Source organism: Plasmodium coatneyi, chromosome 3 (genome assembly GCF_001680005.1).
Source record: "Plasmodium coatneyi strain Hackeri chromosome 3, complete sequence".
NCBI lineage: Eukaryota > Apicomplexa > Aconoidasida > Haemosporida > Plasmodiidae > Plasmodium > Plasmodium coatneyi.
The window spans coordinates 586,166-613,278 of NC_033558.1; the positions used below are offsets into that span (position 1 = coordinate 586,166).

The following is a 27,113-nucleotide window of genomic DNA, read 5'->3' on the forward strand; positions in this document are numbered from 1 at the left end:
GTAGTGTAGGAAGAAGCAGGGAAAGGAGATCCATTGGACGTCACCACTTTGACGACGACACGTTAACTACAATAGGTTCAGTTGATACTTCAACAACAACAGAATTAACAGTAAACAATTCTACCATATATAATGGTAGGTCACCACTTAAAAGAAGAACAAATAATGGAAGAAAAGAACAACGGCAACATCAACAACAAAGGAACAACAACGAACAACGAAGGAACGTCCATTATGGACGTATCTAATACTGCGCTCATCCTTAATTATGACATTCTCTTCCGCGTACATTTATAACATGCACGTCATGCCCTTTCTATGGTTCATTATTATTATTATTATTTTATTCCCCCTTTTTTATTATGCACAAAGCACAATATACATTGTATAGTAATAATACACTTTTGGGGGAAAAAGGGGGTCGTCGTCGCCCTTCCCTTATATATATATTTACATTAGGGAAGGGGATATGTAATATTTTTTTTTTTTACAGCTTCAAGGGGGAAAGCCTTCCTTATTTAGTGTGTTGTTCTACATGCTACTATAACTAATATTGCTGTCCCTGTTTCCTGGTCTTCTACCATTATTTGTTCGTCCTTTTCTTCCAGGTGGTGCTCCTTCTTCATTATATAGGGTAGAAGCATCCGCTGTTGTTGATTCTGCTATAGAATCAGATATTGTGGACTCTGCTACTGTAGAATAATCTACTGTTAAGGTGTCGTCTTCTGTAAACGCATCAAAATGATGTTCAATGGACCTTTTTCCTCTTCTGTTTCTTGTATTGATGTTGTTACTTTTACTTCCTCCTCCAAAATGTGTACGTAACAAAGATGGTAAGGAAGTGTACTGAAGTGCGAATGAAAGAAATGGAAGGGGAAGGAAAAAAGGGTGAGCATGTATACATATATACATATATATACATGTATATATGCGACAGATATATATATATATATATATATATATATTCAAAAAAAAAAAATTTCTTTTCTTTTATTCTTTTCTTCTCTTTTTTTTAATTTACCTTATATAGAAGGGCAGTGATAGCGGTGCCAATTCCTATTGTTGCCAATGTACCAGATATGGCAGGAATAGTACTACTACTGCCTTCAGATGAGGCTGTATCGTCCATGGACTGAGAGCGTTCTGCAGGTTCTATACGATCCGATGCCTGTGCGGGAGCACATTTTAATTTCAATTGTCCATTGGTACCGTACTGATTACACTTACTGTTGAATTCAGAACAGTAGGGATCAGAGCCCCTACTTCGGCAGAATTCGTATACTTTCCTATAAGCTGAACCAACTTTTTCGAGATATTTGCCATATTGCTGATCACAATTGGACCCACTATCTTGTAATAGTACGTGCAAATCATTATAGTCTTGCCAATAGTCGAATATGGTTTTTCTGTGGTTGATTTCGTCTTTTTCAATAGTACTGTCGCAAATAATTTCACATCCCTCTTCCTTGTGGTTAATATTCATATATTTACAGATCAAATTTAGAGTGGTCGGGACCATGTCAACATTCTCTGGATTTTTGAATAAGAGGTCCCCTATCCAGTAATAGAAGAAATTCCAGCGTTCTTCATATAAGTTATCCTGCTCTGTCATACTAGATATACAGCAATAGGCACTTACAGCCTCAACCGTATGTTCTGCAATAGTGGTATGTCCGCTTAAATTGTTTTTCAAGTCTTCGAGCCCCGGATAGCCGTCACACTTACCGCAGCCGTCATTGAACTTCTTGTAGAAATGATTGTAGGAAGGCAATTTGTTTAAATCCTCCTGCTATAAGTGGTATTTGGTAGGTGTATATATATGTCATTATACACTTTATATTCTTTCATCTAATATATTATGTATATAAATTATTATTCGCGTACACATTATGAAATTATTCCATTTTGAGCATAGGAAGAAAACGAACCGATAATATTGCTTGCCCTTCCCCTGGTGATGGTGTCATTGTTTTACTACACTGTATTTCCCATACAGAATAAAAATTTATAATAAGAATTGTTCCTTATGTTCCTATATATTGAAATGAGCACATGGTTTAATTTTTTCGAATGATTTATAAGGAGATTATGTAGTTAATGAGTGTACATACATGTGCCAAGTACTTATTTTATTTATCAGTACACATCTTCCAACTTTGTAGGCATTCATAATGCATTATATATATACATACATATATGCATGTGCATCCAAAATCATTATGTGTACAAATGGAGGTGAAAGTATAAGCGAATACACTGAAGTAATAGAACATCAAAAAAAAAAAGAAGCACATTTTTTATATATTCCTTTTTTCATTTATGCATTATATTATTGAATTTCATTTTACTATTCATAGCATTATATTACTACCTTTACTCGACCCACCCCCCACCCCCCTCAAATGCTGCATGCATAGAAGAGCGCAATTCCTTCTCGCTTCTTCTGTCCCTTCTTTCTTACAATATGTGCATGTGTACATCTATATATTTAATGAGGGAGGTACTCAAATTTATAAAATTAGTAGTGTGGTAGGCATATAATACAAAAGAATTGTGTATTTATTGTATTCAGAAGGAAGAAAAAAGAAAAAAGTGCAGAAAAAAAAAAAAAAAAAGATAGGCAATCTACTTATTTTTTTTATAAGAACAAACACTCTTCTCATAATGTATACACTCCTTCCACCTACCATCCACCTAACAACCTTCCTTCCAACCTACCACCCACCTAACAACCTTCCTTCCAACCTACCACCCACCTAACAACCTTCCTTCCAACCTACCACCCCTAACACAACCTTCCACCCACCTAACAACCTTCCACCCACCCCACACCCACATTCGTTTCTTTTCTTCTTTTTTTTTTCTTTTCTTTTCTTTAATATTTTTTTATCCGTTATCTTTTTTTTTTTTATTTAAAATTTTTTTCTTTACATCGTATTAAAGTGCTTATGTTAATGCACAATTAATATAAGTTCAAAATTTTTTTTTTTATTTTATTTGGACTTTTATAAATTCTTTCACTAATGACCTAAGGTGTTCACCTATCCTTCTTTTTACAATTTTTTTTTTTTTCTTAATAATTTTTATTTTTACTAATTTCTATATTCTTTAAAGAAAAGAAAAGAAAGAAGAAATGAAAGAAAAAAAAAAATGTCATTCTGTTCCTTTCCTTACACTGTAACAGTTTCATGGTTATCCACATGCTTGAGAGGTGGAAGAACATATTACATGTTGCTACCCAGGTTTTCCACATTCCACAATGTGTGTTACATTTCACATACGTTGATAACGTATATTTTTTTGTATTCGTTGCTGTTGTGGTTGTTTCTCCCTTCCTCTTCCATTATTTGTCCTCCTAGGTGATCTACCACCATTATAGATGGTAGATGCATCTGTTGAACCCAAAGTGGAACCTATAGTAGAACCCTCTATGGAATATGTTGTTGAGGTGTCGTCGTCAAAGTCACGTTTAACAAAACTTCTTTTTCCTCTTCTTCCTCTAGGTTGCTTGTCGAATAAATTAGGTAGGAAATTATACTAAAATAAAAAAAGGAAAGGGGTAAATACATATATACACATATATACATATATATACATACATATATATGGACATATATATATATGTATATATGTGTATATATATAATGCACAACGTACAGTCTATTCTCTATATATTTGTCCGTTCATATAAAAAGAAGAATGGTGGTATATATTCCTTCCTATTTGTGTGTACACACACACACAACACATTTTTCTCAGTTGTTATTGCAACTAGTACCTTATATGAAAAGAAAGCAACGGCAGCACCAAGTGCTCCTATAGAAAATATGGATGATATGGCTGCAGTGGTAGTGGTGGAGGGGGAAGAAGATGGGACATCGGAAGGTACTCGATCCGCTTCAGCCAGAGCCTCCTTTATATCTTTAAGATCTTGTGGCCTATAGGTTGCTAGGTGCCTCGCGTCTACTGTAGTGTCTACTTCAGCTCCTGTATTACATTGTAGTTTTTCCAGTTTTTTAGGATTTCCATCCTGTTGCTCATGCCCCTTCTTAATTATGTTACAATATGAATCACTATCAGGCTGCCCTATACAATCACCATACACTTCACTGTAAGTGGAATAACTACTTTGCAGATAATCAGAGCAGGTACTATCACAAAATTTGGTACTATCCTCTACTTTCAGTTTTATAGTTGGATAGTTTATTAGGTATTCATATGCTGTTTTTTTTTTTTCGAAAATTTCCCTGCTATCATCATGGAATATTAGATCACAAGATTTATTCTCAGCTTTATTCTTCCACCTTCTGTAGATGTCCTCCATAACTTTTGAAAATGCAGTATTGCCTATTTTCCCCCATAACTTATCTCCGAACCAATAATAAAAAAAATAACAGCGCTCATCTTTAGGTCGATCGTCCTCCTTTCTGTTTGTGGACACGTAGCACTGTGCGCCCGCAATTTCCTTTGCATATTTCTTAACATCCGAATATCCGCTTAAACCTATCTCTAGTTCTCCTTCAGTATTATAACCACAATAAACTGAGCCTTCCTTTAATCTACCGTATTCTATTTCTGAAGATAATACTTTGTCCAATTCTTCTTTCTATAAATATAATTAGTGGAATATGTGTTATTATGTGTTTTTCGTCTTTATTATATTGTGCATAAAGTACTACACTGAATAAAATGTATATGTATCCACTACTTTGAATAAAGAAAGAAAGAAGTAGTAATAACCTTTAGTATGTTTGCTTTTTGTGCCATTTTTTTTTCTTTCTTTATTTTTTTCTTCTATGTATGTGTGCGTGTACACTTCTTTATGTATATGTATATGTGTGTGTCGAATGAATTTGTGTTAAAAAATGTTCCTTATGTATTTATGCAGAATGAATGTGTGTGAGTATTCTGCTTGTTTTATAATTGTAAATATGGAAGGAAAAAGTAATGAAGTTTCTATATATTTTTCCCCAATAATATACATTTCATAGTTCTTTAGAGAATGATAACCTACTATATATATATACACTGAGCCACATATATCCTATGCGGAATCCACATCCATGGAATGCATAAAAAAAAAAAGTAGCAGAACAAGAAATTCACCACACTATGAATGAAAGAAGGGAGCATACTTATCTCCATAATAATACTCTTTAATATGTACACTCCCACCTTTTTCCATTTATGATCATTCAGTAATAATAATATATTTTTTCTCCCATTTCCTTTCTATTTTTCCTTCTCCTTTCTGATGAGTACACAAATAAAGAATTCACTTAAGTAGAATGTGCATATTGTGTTATTTGAGCATTTCTCCATTAGAATATGTGATCACTGTTTGTAATGAATAAAAATGTGAATAAAAATTGAATAAAAATATGAATGGATACACCTTATTATATACATTGCATTATGTATGCACATGCAACTATTCCTTCCCACTTGTAATTAAATGTATATATAATATAGTAGGAATGTAAAAAAATATATGTAAAATAATATAGAGAAGAATGGAGGAGTGAACGGAGTTATTTCATACTATGATCTCTACTTTTTTATGGAAAGTGCACACTACTCATTGTTCAAATTATTGCAATTGTTCATATATATTCATTCATATGTACACAATAATGATGATATATTGCATATCACATTAGGATGATTACATCACATTAGGGATGCGATTGATTGATTGTGCATATCAGATTAGGATGATTGGATTGATTGAATGCATATCAGATTATGATATGTCGCATAATAATATTACACATATGTAGGAATATGCAGAAAAAGTCCCCTATGCAGCATTTTACAGGAGGGAGGGAAGTTAAGCACACACTCATACTCCCGCTACGTGTTTGAAATGGAATCCCGACATTCTCCGTTAATTAATTGGTGCTACTATATACTTCCTCCCTCCAATGCCCCTTCTTACTAATACAGTGTGCTCCTAAGGGGGGAACCTCCACTCATAAGTTACCTTAATTTCAGTACTTTGGAAAAGTTTGTCCACAAAAATATGTTAAAGAAAGTTGCTCAAAGATATTGTTTGCACAATTCGTACATGTGGAAACATGCTACATGAATAAATTCCCCCTTGTACCCTAATCTAACATTGTTCCAAAGGAACAGTCTAAAATTGTTCCTCACAAAAAGGGGAACAATACTAAATAATGAAGGGATACCCCCCTCACCTATTACACTTCAATAGGGACACATGAATATGTTAGACCCATAAGTTGCATCATTCCAAAAGAAAGGAAGGGAAGGAATGGGAACAACATTTCCCTTTCCTTTCCATTACTGTCCAACTACCCTTATATCTTACTCATCCACAGAAAAATATGTACCAATGTGTACATATAACACAAATTACACCATTCCAAAAGACAAGGGGGAAAAAACGAACATTGCCATGGTTACACACTGTTCGTGCAATTTTATGCTTACATATGAAGGAGAAAAGCTGTACCAAATATGAACTTCCCTTAAAGGCCTACTGCGCTAAAGGAACTTTGTCCAGCCCCCATTCCCTCTGGCAGGGGAAAAATAATTACTACATATATATATATGCTGCACTATATGTGTGTGTACTTATATGTGTGTGTGTAAATTTGAATACATGAACACACAAAAATATATAGGGGGAAATATTGCTGCTTCCGCCTATAGGGAGAACTAAAGCAGACAACTGTGGAAGAACTTATATCACCCACTAATTCGGTCAGTAAAGTGGTGACCTATGCCGACGAATTTGTCGATGTGGGGGACGTTATTACTTCGGCGTCCACAATGCAATCTACCAATGGTACGTCGTGTGTAATAATGTCAACATCTCTGATATCCGACATTTTATATAGGAACCACGAATAAAAATTCCTTACCATTATAAAATACATAAATTGTGTAACCATTAACCCTTTTTAACTGTGTACCTACTGGATTTCTATATACATACTCATTAATAGTGTACTGTGCACACTCCTCCTTTAACATCTTCCATGTTATTTCCTTTCTATATATAAAAGTAAAAACCACTTAGGACGGAACTTCCGCGGATTGAGTATGCAACCAATTATTCTATATGTCGCGCACTATGACATTCTTCCAGTGTGGAATTCTTATAATACACTCCTCAGAAACTTATGCAGGTCACACAAATCCATTTATAGGTTGTCCTACGCACAGAGGGTGCTCATCATAATATAGAATTTTTGAATGCGTCCAATCCGCTTTAATCACTTTTCATACCCTTCATATATCATATATGCTCGGTAAAAAAAAAGGGAGCTTGGCTGGCGGGATGTGAACTCCATATAAATAATTTACTACATAATTATCAAAATCAAATAAAAACAAAGGAAGGAACTACTATAAAAGAACAATCATAAATGTGGGAAGAAAATTATCACGAATAGGCTTATTACGAAGGTGAGTAAATTTTTCATGGGAGGAAATTATGCCTAATACACTCACAAAGGAAAAAAATTAAAAAAGAAGGGGTACACTAACTTTTAAAATATAATATAGATTAAAATGGGAGAAATTCGAAGATAACATAATACGCACATGCCTAATATAAATGTACTTCTCAGTGTACTTATTGAAATAAGGAGGGAAGGGGAGAAATTTTCATTATAAAACAATTATAACCAAAAAAAAAAGGAGGGTTCTAACACGGAAAGCATTATTTTAAACATGTGTGTTCTTGTTCTTTCTTCCTTATCTTTCTTTTTTTCTTAAATGATTAATATAAATCCTTCTGTTATACTTTCTTCCATCCATTTAATAAATGTATATTTTTCATGGTATGCGCATGAATGCGCAGAAGTGTGAAAAGGGAGAAGTGATCTATACATGTGAACTATACTACATGTATGTAAGCAACTTCTAATAACCCCCCCTGAATAATAAAAAAATAGTATAAGTCAATGGCGCATATTAAAATTCTTCTCAAAAAGAAAAATTGGGCCCCCCCACCCTATATACGCAATAAAGCAGGAACACGTAAATAATAATCTAGTACATGGAACAATCACTTACAATTCAATATTATAATAAATGAATGAGAAAAGTGCACACGGAAGAAGTATACAAAGAAAGCATTTATATATTTCTCTTATTTATTTTGAAATTCCCTTTTTTTTTCTTTTCCCCTTTTCCCCTTTTTTTTCCATTTCTTTTCTTTTTTTTTGCGATTACTTTTCTCTGTGTAATAAGTATACTATAGATTCCTTATTCATACGGTGAAGTATACATATATATGCACGCACATTATATTATATGTATATATACCATTATTTTGAGGTAAGCTCCTTCCTATCTTTTTTTTCAGTGTATATTTATACTACACTTTTAAAAAAATAGTACGATGTTATTCCCTTTTTTTTTTTTTTTTTTTTTTCCGCTGTTAAGTTTAAAAAAGGGGAAGGGAGAAAAAAAAACATTCCACATACTTACCACTTCTACACAACAACAATAATACAATTACACACAACAATCCTTGTAACAACAAACAACAACAAACAACAAAACAAACAGAAATAAAGTAAAACAAAAATTTTTTGCATACATACAATACTTCCTTCCGTATTCTCTTGCACAGTTCCCTCCCCCTTCCTTTATACTGAATGTATAAATAAAACAGAACACAACTTCTAACACACATATATATTTCACATTATATATACAAAAATATGCACATCTAAACCATGTCAGAAACAGCACCAGCAGCACCAACAGCGGTAAGGAAAAATTTTGAGAAGAAGTGGGGGAAGGAACTTTTAAAATTATATATCCTACCTATGTAAACGTAGCTATGCACACATAATACACTTCATGAGCTATATAGTGAAGATATGAAAATGCACATATTCCTTTTAATTATATTTGCAGCGCCTGGATTTAGAACAATTACCTTCATGGACGGGGTATTATAGTAAATTCGAGAATGCTACTGAGAAGGAATGTGGCGACGGCCGTGGGGAGTTCCAGAATTGGGGGAGTGATTTAAAGACTGCATTAACTACATACGATAAACTCTCTATTTCCGCGGAGAAGATTGCTGGTGCTCTTTGTTCCGTATGTAAGGATAACAAATGCATAATCTCCGATAGTGCACCTTGTACTTTCTTTTACTTCTGGTTAGGAGATTTATTCTTCAAAGAGTACAATAATGGGAACATGAAAGAATTCATGGAAAAAATTTACCCAGCACTTAAGAGTATACCCTATGGAGATAAATGTAATGTTAATTACCAGAATGTTAACAAAATCCTTTTCGATTTGATGAGAATAATATATGATTTCAATGGTGACTCCAGTACCGTTGAGGACGGTGCGAAGGCCTGTAAAAAGGCCTGTGATAAGACATATACCAAATATGTGGAGAAAGTTTCTTTATCATATAATGCTTTGGATGGAATCTGTACGCTGTACTCCAATGATAATAAGTGGTGCAAAGATTTTTGGGGCACATTCGGAACGGTAATTGCAAAAAGATTATCACATTTAAAATCTTTATTAGCACATGAAGAGGAAGCTACTGAGGAAGACAGTACGACATGCCTCATACAGCCCGGACCAATTCCATCATCTATAACAGAAGCAGACTTAAATGCAGTCAAAACAACCTCTTCCCTTTCTTCTATCTTTGGCACATTGGCAGCGACGGCTGTTACATTCTTATTACATAAAGTAATAGTAGTACCAAATTAAAAAAAAAGAACTAAATTAATAACAATATAACCAATATACACACCTTAGACCATCCCTTCCCTTCCTTCCACCCCTTACATCCCCCCTTACACCCCCCTAACAACCCACCTACCACCAACAACCTACTACCACCCTAACAACCCAGCTAACACCCTACCACCTAACAACCCATTTACCACCACCCATAACAACCCATTTACCACCACCCATAACAACCTCCCTACCACCACCCCTAACAACCTCCCTAAAAACCTTTCATTCCATCAGCCTAACAACCAAATTACCACCCTACCACCTAACAACCCACCTACCACCTACCACCTAACAACCCACCTACCACCTACCACCTAACAACCCACCTACCACCTACCACCTAACAACCCACCTAACAAACTTCCTTCTTTCCAACCCTAACACCACCTTCCTTCCCTTCAGTATAAACCATGGTCTTCTTGGTTTGGTAACAACTCAAGTGGAAAAAGAAAGAGAAGATCAGCCGGGCGTGATATTGACGACTTAACAGAAACTTCTACCATAGGCCCAACAACAGAGGACGAGTCAACAATATATGGTGTACAGTCTCGAAGGGGAAGAACAGGAACAAGAACGAATAATAGTACAAATAGTCATCGCAAGGTAGGTCGCCAAAATATTGGTTACCAGAACATGTAAGACCTGTAAAGGAATGTTTGCCGTCAAAGAAACATAAATAACACCGCACACAGAATGCATACATGTAAGAAGCAAAAATGACCATTCTTCCTTTCTTTCCCTCATTCCCTCTTTTTTCCTACATTCCTTTTCTTTCCTTCCTTTTTTCTTTTTTTTTTTATTTCTTTTCTTCATATTTCTTTCCCTTTTTTCCTTCCTTCCATGTGTTTGTTTGAATAAGAAGCTAAGGGAAAAACGTACTCCCAACGCGGATGCGGAAAAAGGTCCTGACATTTTTGAAGAAATATTCTTGTATTTCAAAAAAACGAAAAAAAAATTATTAAGATTAAAAAAATTACAAGGATAAAAATTTAACACAAAGAAAAATTTAATAAACATATTTTAGATATTCAGTAAAAAACTTTTACCAAACAAATCAAAATAAAGTGAAAAAAAAATTTTTTTTTTACCCGGCTTATATTGACCACACATTGAACATTCAAACCCTTCCAAACAAAACGAAAAAAAAAAAGAAAAATACATTTACTACACCCTAAAACCCGGAATCGGAACTTGGAACCTGTTCCTTAAGAACAAAGTTTTCGTCCCTAAACCTGGAATCTGAACATTGAACTTGTTCCTCAGGAACACCTTCCTCAGGAACACCCTCCTTAGGAACACCTTCCTCAGGAACCTCTTCCTTTGGAACACCTTCCTTAGGAACAAAGTCTTCCTCCTTAAACCCGGAATCTGAAACATGGAACCTCTTCCTTTGGAACACCTTCCTTAGGAACAGAGTCTTCCTTCCCTAAACCCGGAAACCTGAACTTGGATCCTGTTCCTTAGGAACACCTCCCACAGGAATATCTTCCTTAGTAACACTCCTCTTAGGAACATTTTCCTTAGGAACTTTTTCTTCCTCTATAAAATTGCTTCCCATAAATTCTTGAACCAAAATTTCAAAAAAATCTTCCTTCGTCAAATGAAGGTCCCCCTTTTGACATTCGTTTAAGACTTCTAAATGAATATCAATAATGGTGCGGCGACCAACAACAGGACGACCAATGCTCTGTTTTTTTGACCTCTTCGTTCTTGTGGGAGCAGATCTTGGTTGTCTGCGCTTTTTTACTAAGGTATATGCATGTGGACCATCTGTCTGGTCGTCCACATGAGCAAGGAGTTGTTCTCCTAAGGAAGGAGGACCAGATACTTGATGAGCTCTTCTGTGACGTTTTCTTTTCCTTGGTAAGGCAAAATACTAAAAAAAGAAGGAAAAAATTTTTTTTTTAAAAGGGTCGAAATACTGTTTTAAGAACAATAATTACTACTTTTAACCAGGATACCAAATGTACACCCTAAAATGCGAAATCCTACACACCCACTTACGCACTCACTCATTCACTCTTTCTTCTTTTTTTTTATATCCTTATTTTCTTTTTTCTTTTTTTTTTTTTCTTTCTATTCCTCTTATTCTTTTTGCAAGTTTTTTTTTTTTTTTCTTTTTTTTTTTCTTTTTTTTTTTCTTTTTTTTTTTCTTTTTTTTTTTCTTTTTTCTTCCGTCTTCTATTCTTCTAATATTAATTTTTTTTTTTTCTCTTTTTTTTTTTCTTACCTTCCAAAGTAAGTAGGTCGTAATTGAAATACCCATTAGAACGGGAATGGTAGGAAGGTATGGGGTAAGGAGTTGGGAAGGGTTGTCCATCTTGTTAACAAATGGAATAGCCTCCGGTGTTTTTGGAATAGTTTGACCACCCTGTCCACCCCCTGATATACTTGAACTCTGAATAGTTTTACCCCCTGGACTTAAACCGGGAGTGTTAGGACCAGCACCTAAACCCGAATCCGTAGTCCGTGTAACTGTAACACCAGGTTGTTTACCTTCTCCTTCAACGTTCCCGGAAGGACCAGCAGGACCAGCTTCATGAGTATCACCAGGTTCATCAGTTTTTTCTATCTTCGTTTCTGTTGGAACCTGGGAGCCAGAACCAGCCTTGCTTCTTTCTGAAGAAATAAGTGGCACGAAGGAAATGTTAATTTCATATGATCGAAGGTGATGGCACCCTAAAATGGTAAGTGTACCCTGCTGCACACTCCCTTTGGAAGGAAGTGTTCACTCTTTTTTTTTATTGTTATTACCTGGATCTTGAGTTGAAGGTGTTGAGTCTGGTCCCTTTGCTTCCCCTGGATTTTGATTAGTAGTGGTAGCACTGTGATCACCTGGACCTGAAGTAGTGGAAGCAATTTCCGTTGTAGTGACGGTTGCAGCTACACCAGTACTGGAGAAAGTGCCAACACTTAGGTCATCATCTTCTAACTCTCCACAACGACTTCCATGGCACCCTGTAAAAGTATCATCCAATGGAAGAAGAATATCCAAATCATCAGTGTCCTGTAACTCCTTATCTGGTGAAGTTGCACTTTTTTCTCCTCCTGTCGCTTTACCTGAAGAATCTGCAGCAGGAGGGAGTACACTTCCTGGTAATGGTGCTGACTTTACCACAGTTTCATGTCCTGGTGTTGCTCGTGCTGAGGGTGGTGTAGGTGGTGGTGGTGCTTGCTGATTTGGACTAGTTTCTTGGTTACCAGGTGTTCCTTCCCCCTTTTGGCTTTGGCCAAACCCTTCCTTTTCATTATCATTCGAGAGAAGGTGAGGAGGTCCATCCTCCGCTCCCATTTCTAACTCTTTCTCATGTACTTTTATTTCTTCACGTGTACTATTCCGCTCACTCATAATTTTTTCAACTTTCTCGCGCATATCCTCCCCCATCTGTCCTATTATTATTCCTAATATTTCACTATCCCTATGTTCCTTACTTTCGTTTATATGACAACTATCGCTTTTACCAAGTTCATCAATTTTCCCTACTAACCCTTCATGTATTAGCCAATCATATACTTCAAAGAAACTGTTGTCCCTACTTCCTCCTAGAACTCTATATCCATTTTTATATTCACATTTCCCATATTGCCCATCTTCATATAATGTTTCCAAATTTTCCACAGCCAGGAATGCATACATAATGTCTAAATCCGTATGTTCATTCCTCATGTCATAATATGATAACCATATGTTCAGAAGATCACATAGGACACTCTTATCCATGTTTCTCCGTATTCTACCTTTGCTCACTCCTCCCATTATACTATTATCCATGGTTATTAAGCTTAAATTTCTTATTAGAATTTTGCAGAAGTAGCTATTTATTTCATCTTCCCTGAATCCATATATTTCCCCAAAATTATCACATACCGCATACATTGGATTATACCCTTCATCATTCTTCTCATAGTTTGTTAGCTCTTTGGAAAATTCTTCAAATATTCCCAATACTTCTTTCTTGGTAATACTCTACAATTCGAATTGCAGTACATATAACTTTTTTATGACTACAGCTCACTTATTATTTTACAACTATCATAACAAATATTTAATATTATTATGCACAATCTACATAAGGCATTAAGACCGTACAAAATTCTTCCAGGTTGTCTTGAATATTTCCTTTACTTTGTTCCCTAATTTTTCCCTTTCCTGTGGATCTATTTTTTTCTTTCTTTCTTCCACTATTTCATTCTTCTTACTTGTGCATGTATTAGAGGTAGTGGATGAGGTGGGGGGTGGTGATCTAGTTGACCCTAATTCCTTTTCCAACTTGTTCATTATTTCATTCCCTAACATATTCTCATTTAACCCCCCCAATATTCTCTTTGCATCTTCCTTTGAAATATATTCCTTATTCTTTATTATTTTCTGCAGCCCCCCCATTCCTTTTTCTCTTACCCATTTCTCCTCTATCCTTTTCTCTTCCTCCCTTTCCTTCCCTGCTTTTCTCATTTTTTCCATTTGGCAGAACCAACCAGCATTTTTCATATTACCTTGGTCGGAAACCAACGGCTTCTTCTTCTCTATCCACTCTGTTATTGTTCCTCCAATTAATTTGGTTCCTATTGTTAAAGTATTTAAGTCCATCCATGCACACTTATTGAAGCTGCTCTGAACTTCAAATGCTTCCCTCTGGAGTTCTGTTACTTCATATGCATATTTCATAAATTTCTCAAACCGACAATAAGTACCTAATAATTTGAACATGGTTACCATTCCTACCATACACCTGAAAAATGCTTGCTCATTTTCTGTATCTGCGTCACTCACTTCTGCTTTCCCTTCTGTTCGTAACCCATGCATAAAATAAAACACCTTCATTAAAGCTTTACATATTCCTTTTTCTAATCCATGGATGTTAACTCCTTTTTCCTTTCCCATTTCATCCTCACAGAATCCTTTTAATATTTGGTCCCCATCCTGCTGCAACAATCTAATCAACTCCTGCCACACTCCGTTCATATCATCCCATATTTTTTCCTAAAGATATAGAACAAAGAAAGAGTACATCTATGCATGCAGCTTCCCTAGCCTTTGTCCTTCCAGCTTTCAGGATACACATATTCTAGCATCTCATGTAAAATTAACTCATTCATTATTCTAAATTTATTATTATTACAAATCCTTCCTGGCTGTTTATATTTCTCTTCTGTATCCATCTTACTAATACGTTTGTAAATTCCTTATGTGCCATGATGATTATATTATTGTAATGTACACTTTTAGAAACCCTGGGAGTATTACGTTCCTACCAATTTCTCATAATATCCAAATTATTCTATTCCTTACTATTATTGTTCACCCATCAACAGTAGCACAATGCCTTCCCTTCTTTCCACTTTATTCTTCGGGGTTCCATTCTTCCCTTTTTCTTCTTATATTCCTTTCTTAAGGAAAAAAAGAAAGAAAGAAAAAACCTCCTTACAACTCTATTCTTTTTTCTTCTTTCTCTTTACATTTATTTGTAAATTCTTTCTTCATAAAAAAAGAAAAGAAAAGCAATCTTTCTCCCTTCCCCTCTCTTTTGCTTCGCATTCTTCGAAGAAAAAAAGAAACAACCTTCCCTTCCCTCTTCCTATACATTCCACTCATATACCTTCCTTACATTCCTTTTAAAAGGAAGAAAAAGAAAAAATTACTCACCTTTCCTATACATTTACATTCTTCTTTTTCTTCCTTTTAAAAAGAATGTAAGGAAGATATATGAGTGGAATGTATAGGAAGAGGGAAGGGAAGGTTGTTTCTTTTTTTCTTCGAAGAATGCGAAGCAAAAGAGAGGGGAAGGGAGAAAGATTGCTTTTCTTTTCTTTTTTTATGAAGAAAGAGAAAAGCACAAAATTGGAGAAAAGGAAAAGTGAAAAAAAAAGAACTAAAAGGAGGAAATAGAAAGATCCTTCCTTGAGAACGCGTAAAGCCTGCGCAGAGGGCCACCCAGCTCAAAAAGGGAAACATCTAACTGGGAACAAAATGTTCCCTCTTTTAAGCTACTCTTTGGTGACCATGGAAGCCCCCTATATTTCACTCACCCCCCAAGCGGACAAAAGAGACAAAGAAGTAGCAGGTACAAGAGCAAATCAAGATTATAAAGAAAATAAAGAAAAAAAAACAAGGAAAAACTAACACAAAACTTCACAACATTCACACTCGCATAAAGAAGGAAAAAAAAAAATTTTATATAAAAAAAAAAGGAACAAAGGGAAGGAAGAATAAGCCATTGTAACCTTGTACACTATATATGAACTGTGTGCGTAGTGTTATTTACGCCTTCCTTCCTCCAGGGGGGGGAACATTAAACATTTAATGGTTCATATCACATGCTGTGATAAGCTATATTATTTCTTCTTTCATTCGTCCTTTGATACTGTGCCCCTTTATTTCTCAGTCGACCATGTTGCCCACCATTATATATAGTAGATGCAGCATCTGTTGTAGATGTTGACAAGTCTCCTATTGTTGAAGCTATTGTGGAAGGTGCTATTGTTGTTGAACAGTCTATTGTTGAGCTGCCCTCGGTGGAGGCATCAAAGTGACGATCATTGGTTGATCTTCCCTTTCTTCTTCCATTTCCTCTGTTCCTTCCTCCTGCTTTATTCTTTCTAAAGGAGTCATTTATCCAAGAAGGTAAAAGATTGTACTGGAAGAAAAGAAAGGAAGGAAAAGAGGGGGGGAAGGAAGGATGGATGTAAATATGTCTACATACATATATACATATGTATGTAGGCATATTTCAAGTACATAGTGGTTTTGGTGATGGTTTCGGTGGTAATTATTACTTTATATAAAAAGAAAGAAATTAAAGCCATTCCCGTCATAGGCAGTATAGTGGACACTGCGGCAATACTCCCGGAGGACGTCGATTCCGTGGTGGGTAACGAATCCCATACAGGACCGGATATTTCCTGTGGTGCCCGACTCCCCGGGTTGACACGGTAGTGCCCTTCTATTGCTTTATGCTCTTCTCTAGTTTCTGTATTACACCCCTTTTTTAATAGATCCCTGTACTCCTGATCATTGGACCAGCTTCTGAAGTCTTGACAATATTGTTCACTATTTTCTTCATTACAGTGTGCATCCACAGCCTCATATGCTACAAAAATTTCTCTCAGGTAACTCTTACACTCCTCATCACAGTAGAAATGACTGGTCTCTAAATGGTGCTTCATAGTGTGATAGTTTCGATAGTACTCATATACTATTTTCATTGCATTGAAAATGGTTTGGTCAATGTTATGTTCATATATAATTCCACAAGTCTTTTTTCCAGTAGGACCCTTGAGCTCATTATAAATGGCCTGCATGGTTTCTTCCCATGAATTTTTTCCTAAATTGGCATACACCTTTTCCCCAATCCAATAATATAAAAAGCGGCAGGGTTCATCATCATGGGACGAAATACTATTCTTTTTCCAGGATGCATAGCACCATGCTTCCATAGTTTTACTGGCATAATCCTTAGTTTTTTGATTCGTCCATAACTTCTCTCCTATGCTCTCCCCAAAATTATCATCGCTTATGCGATTGCAGCGATCTGTGTGGTCATTAAATTCCTCATAATATTGCTGTTTTGAAGGTAGGACGCTGTCCAAAAATTCCTTCTATAAAAATAAATAATCGGAATATATGTGTACTTTTACTTTTTATTGCGGCACACATACAATATTGTATGAATGATGTGCACGTATTCATTTTGCACATGGAGAAACATACCTTTAGTGGTGTATATGCCGCCGTTGTCATTGATTATATGTGCACTTTTATGTATATACCGAATAAGTTTATGCTGAATTTATTTCTCATGCACCTATGCGAAATATATATATGTGTTTAAACACTCCAGTCATTCAATAATGCTTGAGAATGAGTACATATGTTAAATTTGTAATTCCTCCGTGGCGCATATGTTCTTATATATGTAATACACTTATAAGAAGGTTGCCTCTTATTCATTCGTGCAGAATATAAATATATGTAAGGAATATCTCACCCCCTTTCTATGATTATGAATGAACATAAATATATATAATGAACAATTATTTGTAATAAACAAATATTTATCCAAAATTAATTATTAACACATGTAATTAAGGCATAAAAATAAGAATAAGTCCGATACAATGGTAGCAATGTAAAAGGGGGAAGGGAAAGAATCACCGTGTTCCTAATATACATTCCTAATATATATATACTTCCTTCTTTTTTTTTCTTGCTTCCTTTTGAGCAGGGTGAAAAATTTTGAGCGTGTGCTATTAATTTGTGCTCACAGATGATTAGAAACTGCTAATGCACATATTGCACAGTTTATATACACAGAGCATTATTCCCTCTTAATTGTACATACTGCTCAATTTTGAAGTAAGGAACGGACACTTATAAAATAATTAATAATAGGAATAATATGATGCGAATACATTACATCCGTTATGTATCAGAAAAAAAAAGAAGTACAAAAAAGAAAAAGAATGACAAGTTCACACACATATTTCTATAAGAATAAGGAACAACGCACACACACACACGCCTCCTTCCTTCGACCCTTTGACCCTTCCTTCCATTGCTTATACATTCCATTTATTTGGATTTTTGTGATTTTTGTGAATACATATATATATGATGTGTATTATAATAATAATAATAGGAAGTACACCGCATTTGGATCATTACCATTATTATCACCATCATTATTATTATGACCAAATGAGGTGTACGTCCTATTATTATTATAATACACATCATATATATATGTATTCACAAAAATCACAAAAATCCAAATAAATGGAATGTATAAGGAATGGAAGGAAGGGTCGAAGGGTCGAAGGAAGGAGGCGTGTGTGTGTGTGCGTTGTTCCACAATGTTCTGTGTATTGTGTACCTTCCCCTTCCTTGATGAGGTACGATTAAACCAGTTCAGGTATAAGAAATATAAAGAAATAAAAAGTAAGCGGAATTTTCTTATATTCTGGTCACTCCTTCTGTGTAACATAATATAGTCGAAATACCGAAATTATTTTTTCACGCGCGCATAATAATATTATACATATGTATGACTATGGATAAAGTAATCTATAGAGCATTTTACAGGAGGAAAATTTAAAACTTTGAAGTCAATGAATAATGCAGGAATGAAGTACAATAATGAAGGAATTAAGTGTAAGGATTACACCTTGTTTCCTCCCCCTCCTTTAAATTGTAATTTTACATAGTATTCTTTAATAGGTTTGCATTATGGTTATATGAAGTTCGTGATGGTTGTAGAAATGGTTGTTCCGATGTTATTCGGGAACCCCCACTAGGGGTACAATAAGTACGTACTAATTTTACCCATGCGGTAATATATACGTATAGTGGGGAACCCTAATTCTTATATGTGAACCTTCCGATAATACCCCGCCTTACCGTGACCGTAATTAAAATGACAGAAATCTTTAAGGACAATATGTCCATTCCATTCCCCTTCTTATAACATACAAATTAATTTTACCCCTCCATATATAAAGAATAGAAGAGGGAGAACCATTATAACAATATCAATAAATAATTCCGTTCATGAAATGAAAAGGGGAAATATGTGCCTCCGTATCTGTGTGAGGTGTGAACAATGTAGCAGAACTATAGGATCGTGCATTCCTCAGTTCTATAGCGGAATAAGTGGTTATATGTCTCTTTTTACCATGAGGGATCTATAGGAGTATACCGAAATTTCAGAGTGTAGGGAAGGACAAATACAAAACTATAGGGTGCGTCCAAGTCCATCCTCCTCAGCAAAGTCACAACCCAACTGTGAAACCGTCCGCTAGAGTTGTGCAATGCACATTTTCTCAAGTCCACACATATATGTAGAATGTGCGATGAATATGTATATCGGTCAACAATTATTCTATATAACGCACTATAACATTTTTTTCATGTGTTGAAATTCTTATGATACACTCCTTTAGGTGTACATATATATATATATATATGTAGGTTCGGCGAATACATCCATTTATTGTATTATGCGTCCTACACACACAGAGGGGGAGTGCCGATCATAATATGAAATCCTTGAATTTAGGTCGTCCCGCTTTACTTACACTTCCCATACCCTTCCTATATCATATAAGCTTGATAAAAATGGAAAAAAAGGGTGGTGCTGGTGCATGTGAACAGGAATTACGGTGTTATAAGTGCACTTTTATTCATAGCGTATCACATTTTACATTGTGGCATACCATACTATATTGTAACCTGGCAAACATAGTTGCGCATGTTGGAGGAGGGGCGTGATGATAACGTTTTTTTTTTTTTTTTTTTTTTTTTTTCCCTTTTAATTTTGTCCCTCTCTTATTTGCATACGTCGTCCATATATGTGTACATATATATGTAGTTACATATGTATATATGTAATACATACATATATGTATGTATAGATGCACCTCAACTGAGTACATAGAATGTACACATATTAAAGAAAAAATTGCACGAATGAGCACTTATTGGCATGAATGTACATAACGGAAAGTAAAAAAAAAAAAATTTTATATCCTGTCCTAAGCATTCAAAAAGGTCGGGGGGATGGAAGAATTCATTATTGCTCCTGAGCAATCATAAACAAGGAAAGAAAGAAAGAGGGAGGAGTACGGTACAGAGACCACTATTATTATTTTGAACATGTGTGAACATTTTTTCTTATTTTTTGTTTTTTCCCTATATAACGAATGTAATTCCTTATATTATACTCCCTCTCACTTATATGTACTTCATAAATATAAATTTCACCCCACCAAATATTGAGCAATATTTGTACAATTAGGAAGGATATAGTGGGATACATACTCTGTACATGTATGATCTGTGCACTATACCTGTATATATGTGAGCACTCTTTTAATATAATCCTTAGCATATAAGTTTAAAGCACAAATTCATAAGTCAAACTAAAATTTTCTGTTTACGGGAAGAATTACACTCCTATGTGTACTCAATAAATAATGGATGGTACAAATAATGATAATAATGCTTCCAATAATCACATGCACAGTATACAATAATATAACATAGGCAAATAAGGAGTTCACATAGGAAGCTTAGTGTACACTTTTTCTTCTATTTTACAACTTCAGCATATTTTCTCTTATTTCTGCCTAATTTATACATATGTAATGATTTTTATACATATATAAGAAGAAGATTAGAGGTACATGAAAAGTTGAACAGTGTATAGTATAAAAGAAAAAGAGAAATCTGGTACTTACAGTCATGTAACAACAGGAGAGTTTACACATTTATTCTAAATAAGTGATTAGTTTTTAAGATATGTTATATACGAAAAATATACATACATAAAAAATGCCAGAGGTTTGTAAGAAAAATACTGAAGAAAGGAAGGGGAGGAAGGTAACCCTTCCCTTCCCCTTCCTCCTTTGTACTACCAATGAACATAAACTATGCACATAGTGTACATATAAAATTTTATACGCTGTACAGTGAGAATGCAAGAATACATGTATTTTGTAAATTACACTTATAGAAACTGAATGAAAAGAGTTTACCATCAAAGAAAGAGTTCTATGATGCATTCAACGATGCTACTGACTACAAATGTTGTCCTGGTAAGGACAAACCCCAGGAGCAAGATCAATTGAAGAGTGAATTAAATGGTTATACCGGACTTGATAATCAGGAGGGGCCTATCACGAAGGCCTATTGTTACGCATGTAAGGATAATGGATGTTTAAGCTCCACAGGTGCACATTGTACTTTCTTCTACTTCTGGGTGGGAAATATATTCTTCCGGAATTCGGATTCTAAAGAATTTTCGGAATTCATGGGAAAAATTTACAGTGCCCTGGAAAATATCTTTTATGGATATAAATGTAGTGTAAATTACCAGAAGGTTAACAAACTCGTATTCGGTTTAATGAAGAAGTTATATGATTTCCAGTATGACTACGGAACTATAAAAGAACAGGTACAGATTTGTAAAGAGTCCTGCGATGAAACATATTCCGCCTACCTCAACAAAGTTGATGCAGCATATAATGTTCTTAATGGACTCTGTACGCTGTACTACAATGATAATAAGTGGTGCAAAGAATTTTGGGCAGAATATAGAATGCTCCTTCAACAGAAACTGTCAGAATTACAATCTATATTAAATCCTAAAGAGGAAGCTACTGAGGACGACGATATGTCACCTTTCTGTCTGAACGCACAATTAGCAGCCTCCAGAATCGACGAAGCTGTTCGTCAAGCCACCACCACCACAGCTTTTTCTTCTATCATTGGCACCTTAGCAGCAACCGTTTTCCCTTTTGTGCTATATAAGGTAACAATTACAGCAAAAATTGAAATATTTTACAATATTATTAATATACACCCTTCCTCCTCCTTAGAACCCTTCGTTTGTTCCTTCCTTAGTTCCCTTCCTTTCTTCCTCCTCCTTAGACCCCCTTTCTTTCGTTCCTTCCTTCCTTATACCATACTTTCTTCTCCTTAGATCCTCCTTCCATCCCTCCTTACACCTCTTCCTTCCTTCTCCTTAGATCTCTTCCTTCCCTCCACCCATAAGACCCCTTCCTTCCTTCCTCCTCCTTAGATCCTCCTTTCCTTCCCTCCTCCTTAGACCCTCCTTCCTCCTTCTTACTGGTCCCTTTGCGTCCTTCTCCTTAGTCCCGCTTTCCTTCCTTAGACCTTTACCCTTTTATCCCTTTCTTCCCTTCAGTATAAACCATGGTCTTCTTGGTTTGGTAACAATTCTTCTGGAGGAAGGAGCAACAGAAGAGGAAGAAGATCAACTGGACAGAACTTTGATGCATCCACAGAAGACAACTTAACAGAATATTCAACGGACACTTCCACAACAATAGGTCCAACGGAACATTCCACAGTACGTTCCTCTGCTGCCGCATACGCAAGACAGCTTACCAGAAGAAGAGAAGGAAAAGCAGGAGCGAATTATAGTACGCCAGGTCACCGGAACAATGTAGGTTACAGGCGTATGTAACACTCATTAGAATGTAACACCTGGAGTGTAAAAGTTATAAGGGAAATGTTTCCTTCCCTTCCCATCCCCTTCCCTTCGGATGAAGGGAGGAAGGGAACATAAATAACACCACGCATAGTTTATATATACAGTGTAAGAAGCAGAATTACTTTTAACTTTTTTTGGACAAATTTCTGTAACAAATTTATTAGGGCATTTTTTTTTTTTGATTCCTTTCTTTTTTTCTCTTTACTTTTTTTTTTGCACAATGGGTGAGACGTTTGCGAGGCCTCCCAATTTATAACACATTCCTAACATCCATAATTGGACTTTAACAGGAAAAAAAGAAAATTATTAAAACAAAAAAAATTTAATGAGCATATTTTAGATCTTCCGTGGAAAAAATTACCAACAAGTCAAAATAAAGTGAAAATTTTTTTCCTTTTTCACTTATGTTGTTTACACATAAACAAATACTTTTATACAATACAAAAAAGAGAAAATATAAAAAAAAAATTAAAGAGCGGTGTTAACTTCGTAACATATATGTATGCGGACCCGCTTTTTAGCTCAACGTCCCCGGGATTTTCTTGCTTGAGTGGACGGATGATACATATGTGTGCATGATTCGGTTTTCGATCTGCGTGACGAGGGGAACGAAATGAGATCGTTACATATAGGGGCGACGTCTTCATGTACAATGAGCATGAAGTACTTTATGAAAAACGATGGTCCCATTTTCCATGAGCAACTACGTTGAAGGTTGTCCTCCCTACACATTTCACGAGAGCTAACTACCGATTGGTGCGCCAGTTCGATATTCTGGAGACTCAGGTCAGCGTACAGAAAAGGGGCCTGTCCACAGGGAAGGAAACAAAAAAAAAAAAAAAAAAAGACGAGCATTTTTGCACCTAGAATTTCATAGGTATGGTTTCACATATGCGCTCATTTTCACCAAGAAGATGTATCATGCTGGCCTGTAGGACTTCGATGCATTCCCTCCCCTTACGGACGAAAGGAGCAACAGGAAGGAGAGAAACTGGGAGTTAATCAGGCTCAAGTTCTAAGTGGAAAAAAGAAAAAGAAAAATGAGAGGAGGTTCCACATAAATGTATATACGTCTGAGTGTGCGTAGGTGTATGTTGGGGTGGACGCATTGGGGTTCACGTCCACGCCCTTCCTATGCACCAAAGCAATGAACCGAATGGAGAGACCACCTTGCAGCACCCCCGCGGAACGCGCACATAACCACCTCATCACACCAAGGTTCATCACTTCCCGCTCCCTGTGAATATGTTTCCCCCCAATAAACGACCCACCCAACGGAACGCTTACCTTCAGTAGGAGTGACGCAAATGCTGACGCGCAGGTGTACATGAGCATTTGTACGTAGTCCCCCTCTCGGTCTCGATAAAATAACTTGTTCTGTTTGTTCTTCCGAACCAGATGTGCCAGGTAGAGTCCGGTCTGCGCGCGGGTGCCGTCACCTTTGTTAGAAATGTTGCCGTACTGCAAGATGCGTTGCAAGTCGCTTTGCAAGTCGCTTTGCAAGTCGCTTTGCAAGTCGCGTTTGCAGCAAAGATGGTTGCCCCTTTGCATCCGCGTCGGAGCAAACACTACACTTACACTTAAAAGGGAGGGTAGAAAAAGGTCGCTCTCCTGCGGAGTTCATGGAAGAGCCGTGAAACGGGCAATCGGTATGAATGTGAAATCGGTGCGAATGTGCAATCGGTGGGAACGTCCACTCAATCCGGTGCTCCCCCTACGAAGAGTTGGAGGGGAGGCTCTCCGCACGAGAGTCAAACCTGGTAAAAGGAAAGCGCCAGAGTGGCTATTCCGTTGGCCCCGAGGAGGAAGACACCCTGTGGGGTGAAAAAGGCAAACAATTGAGGACAAAATGGGCGCAAACATACACGGTATAGGGCGTTGTGGCAAACTGCGGCACTCTCCAGCAGAACAACTCCCGTCGTCGTTCGCCACCTGGCCATCTCGCGCATTGGCTCCCTAGCCTTACCACCGAATTGTTATACTTGAAGAGGGCCCCATACAACACGCAGCAGAAAAAAAAAAAAAAGAAAATGACTAGGGATTCGATGGGGACCTACATAGGAGGAGGGCGTGGTGGTGATCGAAATGAAAGACTTCCACAGTGTTGTCTCAGCGGAAGCAAACAAAAAAAAAAAAAAAAAAAAAAAGTGAAGTGGTACTATAAAATCATGAACTCCCCTCCGAGTGCACATACCGAAATGACGTCGTTCTGAAGGTTCAGGTAGACTAGCAGGTGCCCGAAGTAAAGTATCTGCCAAAATAAAAAAAAAAGACACGCGTGTGGTGGGAGAGGTTCAGCGGGGCAGACGCGAAACGGACTGAACCGTCCCGTCTGCATCGTCCGAATTCGCCTTACGTTTATCAACAAAAAGGAGCACACGGAGAAGAAAATCCTGCGACCCGCATGGGAAAGGAAAAGGTTAACGTGGGGCACAATAAAGGGTAGTCATATTTTTCACGCTCAACGAAGCGGCACAGGAAGCTGCGACATCTTACTGAGGAATTATTTCGTTCAGCATGGAGGGGTTCAGTTCTTCATCTGCCGTGAGGAGGTGCATAGGAAAGGTGAGCAGGCTCGACTAGACGCTTCGCCAATACACAAATGTAGCCACTAGCGAGAGGGAGGCGTTTCTCGAGTTGCAAAGGGGAACAACACATAAAGCGTGCTACACATGAATGAGAGAGAAAAAAAAAAAAAAACCTACTGATTAGCTCCTCGTTTGTTATTCGCCTAATAAAGCGGAAACAGCTGTACCTGCAAAGTGGGCGTACATGGGGGAAACTGTCTCACTGCGGCGAAGCAACGACGAATTGGTGACGATTGACACGTTCCCATCTAAATGGCAACCCCCCCAAAGGAAGAGACTCCCCCTCCCCCCTGTATGTGTTTCCTTACCAACTCATGCAAAAGAAAAAATAAATGATAAAAAAACCAAAGAAGAGAACCTGCACATAAGGAATGCACGTGTTTGTGTAAGCACTCCGACTCATTTTCACACTTGCATCTGTTAATCAAACGTCTGGACAGGAGCTCACGGCTCCATGTAGCTCTAAACACTCTCACCAGAAACACCAAACTGGGTGAGAAATGAAAGGTATTTTTGACACTGAGGAGGAAGAAGAAGCACAAATGCGATAGCTTGACTAGCGAAATGGCATAGTTATTAAAGACGAAGATGTCCTTCCCATCATTCGGTGTCCGCTCTGCGATTAGGTTTTCTTGTAGCTGCAAGGGTTTTTTTAGGGGGTAGAAAATGGACCACATGCATTGCAGGTGAGCTGTTCGGGTGCGCGAGAAGGAGAGTTAACACGTGGACAACCAGTCTTCCCCACAACACAATAATACATAGAGAGAAAATCATTCAGAGTAATTTTTCCTCTCCTTTCCCTTTTCATTAACCAAAGACATGCACCATTAACATCCTGGCGATGCTGGAGGAAGGTCGGGTCATGCACTAATTACGAATCGCTTTCCGTGAATGACACTCGAGACCAGCATAGCACGAGCGACTTTACCATTTTGAATAACTTGGGTTGGTGAATGACGGGGGGGAAGAGGATGTAGAGGCGACCGCTCCCTAGCAGGGAAATCTATTCAATATACAATGGAAGTTGTTCCTTCCAAGAAAGAGAGTGGTAAGGGCATGACCACAGCTACGTGCGCGGGCAAATTGTCGGGTGTCCTCTCTGTTACTTCGTGAGGAGCTGCCCCTTCCCCCTTCTGGATGGCCAATAGGGGGAAATCTTTTTTTTCTTTTTTTTTTTTTTTTTCTATGTGTGTATCAGATTTTGCGGCACATCCTTGAATGGACCTTCGCATGCCCCCATCGGCAAGAAGAAACATCAAAAAAGGAAGCAACAAAAAAGGAGCAGCGAAAAAAAGGGAAAGAAAGGGCGAAGGTGAAAACTAAAGTGCAGATATCATCTGACCGATCGACTTCGAACCGGGAAGGGCAGTAGAAAATGCAGGGCGTGGTGGCCTACGGAAGGGTGAAGTTGCTGCGCGCTGGAGCGGAGGAGGGGGAAAGGTGCTAGCCCAGAAAGGGGATATTTCACCGAGTGGATGCCCCAAGAATGGAGGAAGCCCATCTCACGAACGATTGGCGTGTAAAATAAATGGCCGATTAAAAAAGGGGATTGCAACATTGCTAATTGTGTTCACCTAAGCGCACGGCAGGATGTGTCAACTTCTTTTCCCCCCAAAAAACTACAGGATAGTGTTTGCAGTTAAGAATGGGGGAACTCGTGGGGTGATTAAAAAAAAAAATAAAGTAATGATTCGACCTTAGTTTCATTGGGCACGTTTCTCAGTTTTTCCGTTTCTCGCTGTCCACATGGGGCACACACACC

The 27,113-nt window shown here is 37.0% G+C and overlaps 4 protein-coding genes across 4 annotated transcripts; all 4 read right to left on the reverse strand.

The window, feature by feature from the left end:
- Positions 1-531: 531 nt before the first annotated feature.
- PCOAH_00005040 (Variable surface protein Vir7-like protein) lies at positions 532-1,848 on the reverse strand (the record flags this gene model as incomplete). Its single annotated transcript, XM_020057319.1, has 3 exons — positions 532-846; positions 1,022-1,789; positions 1,834-1,848. The coding sequence occupies 3 exons, from the start codon at positions 1,846-1,848 to the stop codon at positions 532-534; spliced, it is 1,098 nt and encodes a 365-aa protein (XP_019912816.1).
- A 9,076-nt stretch (positions 1,849-10,924) lies between these two features.
- On the reverse strand, positions 10,925-13,630 carry PCOAH_00005050 (SICA antigen; the record flags this gene model as incomplete). Its single annotated transcript, XM_020057320.1, has 4 exons — positions 10,925-11,152; positions 11,186-11,629; positions 11,984-12,372; positions 12,508-13,630. 4 exons carry the CDS (start codon positions 13,628-13,630, stop codon positions 10,925-10,927), a joined length of 2,184 nt encoding a protein of 727 aa, XP_019912785.1.
- A 2,525-nt stretch (positions 13,631-16,155) lies between these two features.
- PCOAH_00005060 (Variable surface protein Vir7-like protein) lies at positions 16,156-17,491 on the reverse strand (the record flags this gene model as incomplete). Its single annotated transcript, XM_020057321.1, has 3 exons — positions 16,156-16,257; positions 16,528-17,349; positions 17,462-17,491. 3 exons carry the CDS (start codon positions 17,489-17,491, stop codon positions 16,156-16,158), a joined length of 954 nt encoding a protein of 317 aa, XP_019912868.1.
- A 5,789-nt stretch (positions 17,492-23,280) lies between these two features.
- PCOAH_00005070 (Uncharacterized protein) lies at positions 23,281-26,028 on the reverse strand (the record flags this gene model as incomplete). The annotated part of the gene is made up of 12 exons (XM_020057322.1): positions 23,281-23,355; positions 23,514-23,570; positions 23,725-23,778; positions 24,051-24,374; positions 24,521-24,577; positions 24,730-24,816; positions 24,958-25,014; positions 25,120-25,156; positions 25,260-25,302; positions 25,469-25,518; positions 25,660-25,709; positions 25,828-26,028. 12 exons carry the CDS (start codon positions 26,026-26,028, stop codon positions 23,281-23,283), a joined length of 1,092 nt encoding a protein of 363 aa, XP_019912840.1.
- Between the last annotated feature and the right edge of the window lie 1,085 nt (positions 26,029-27,113).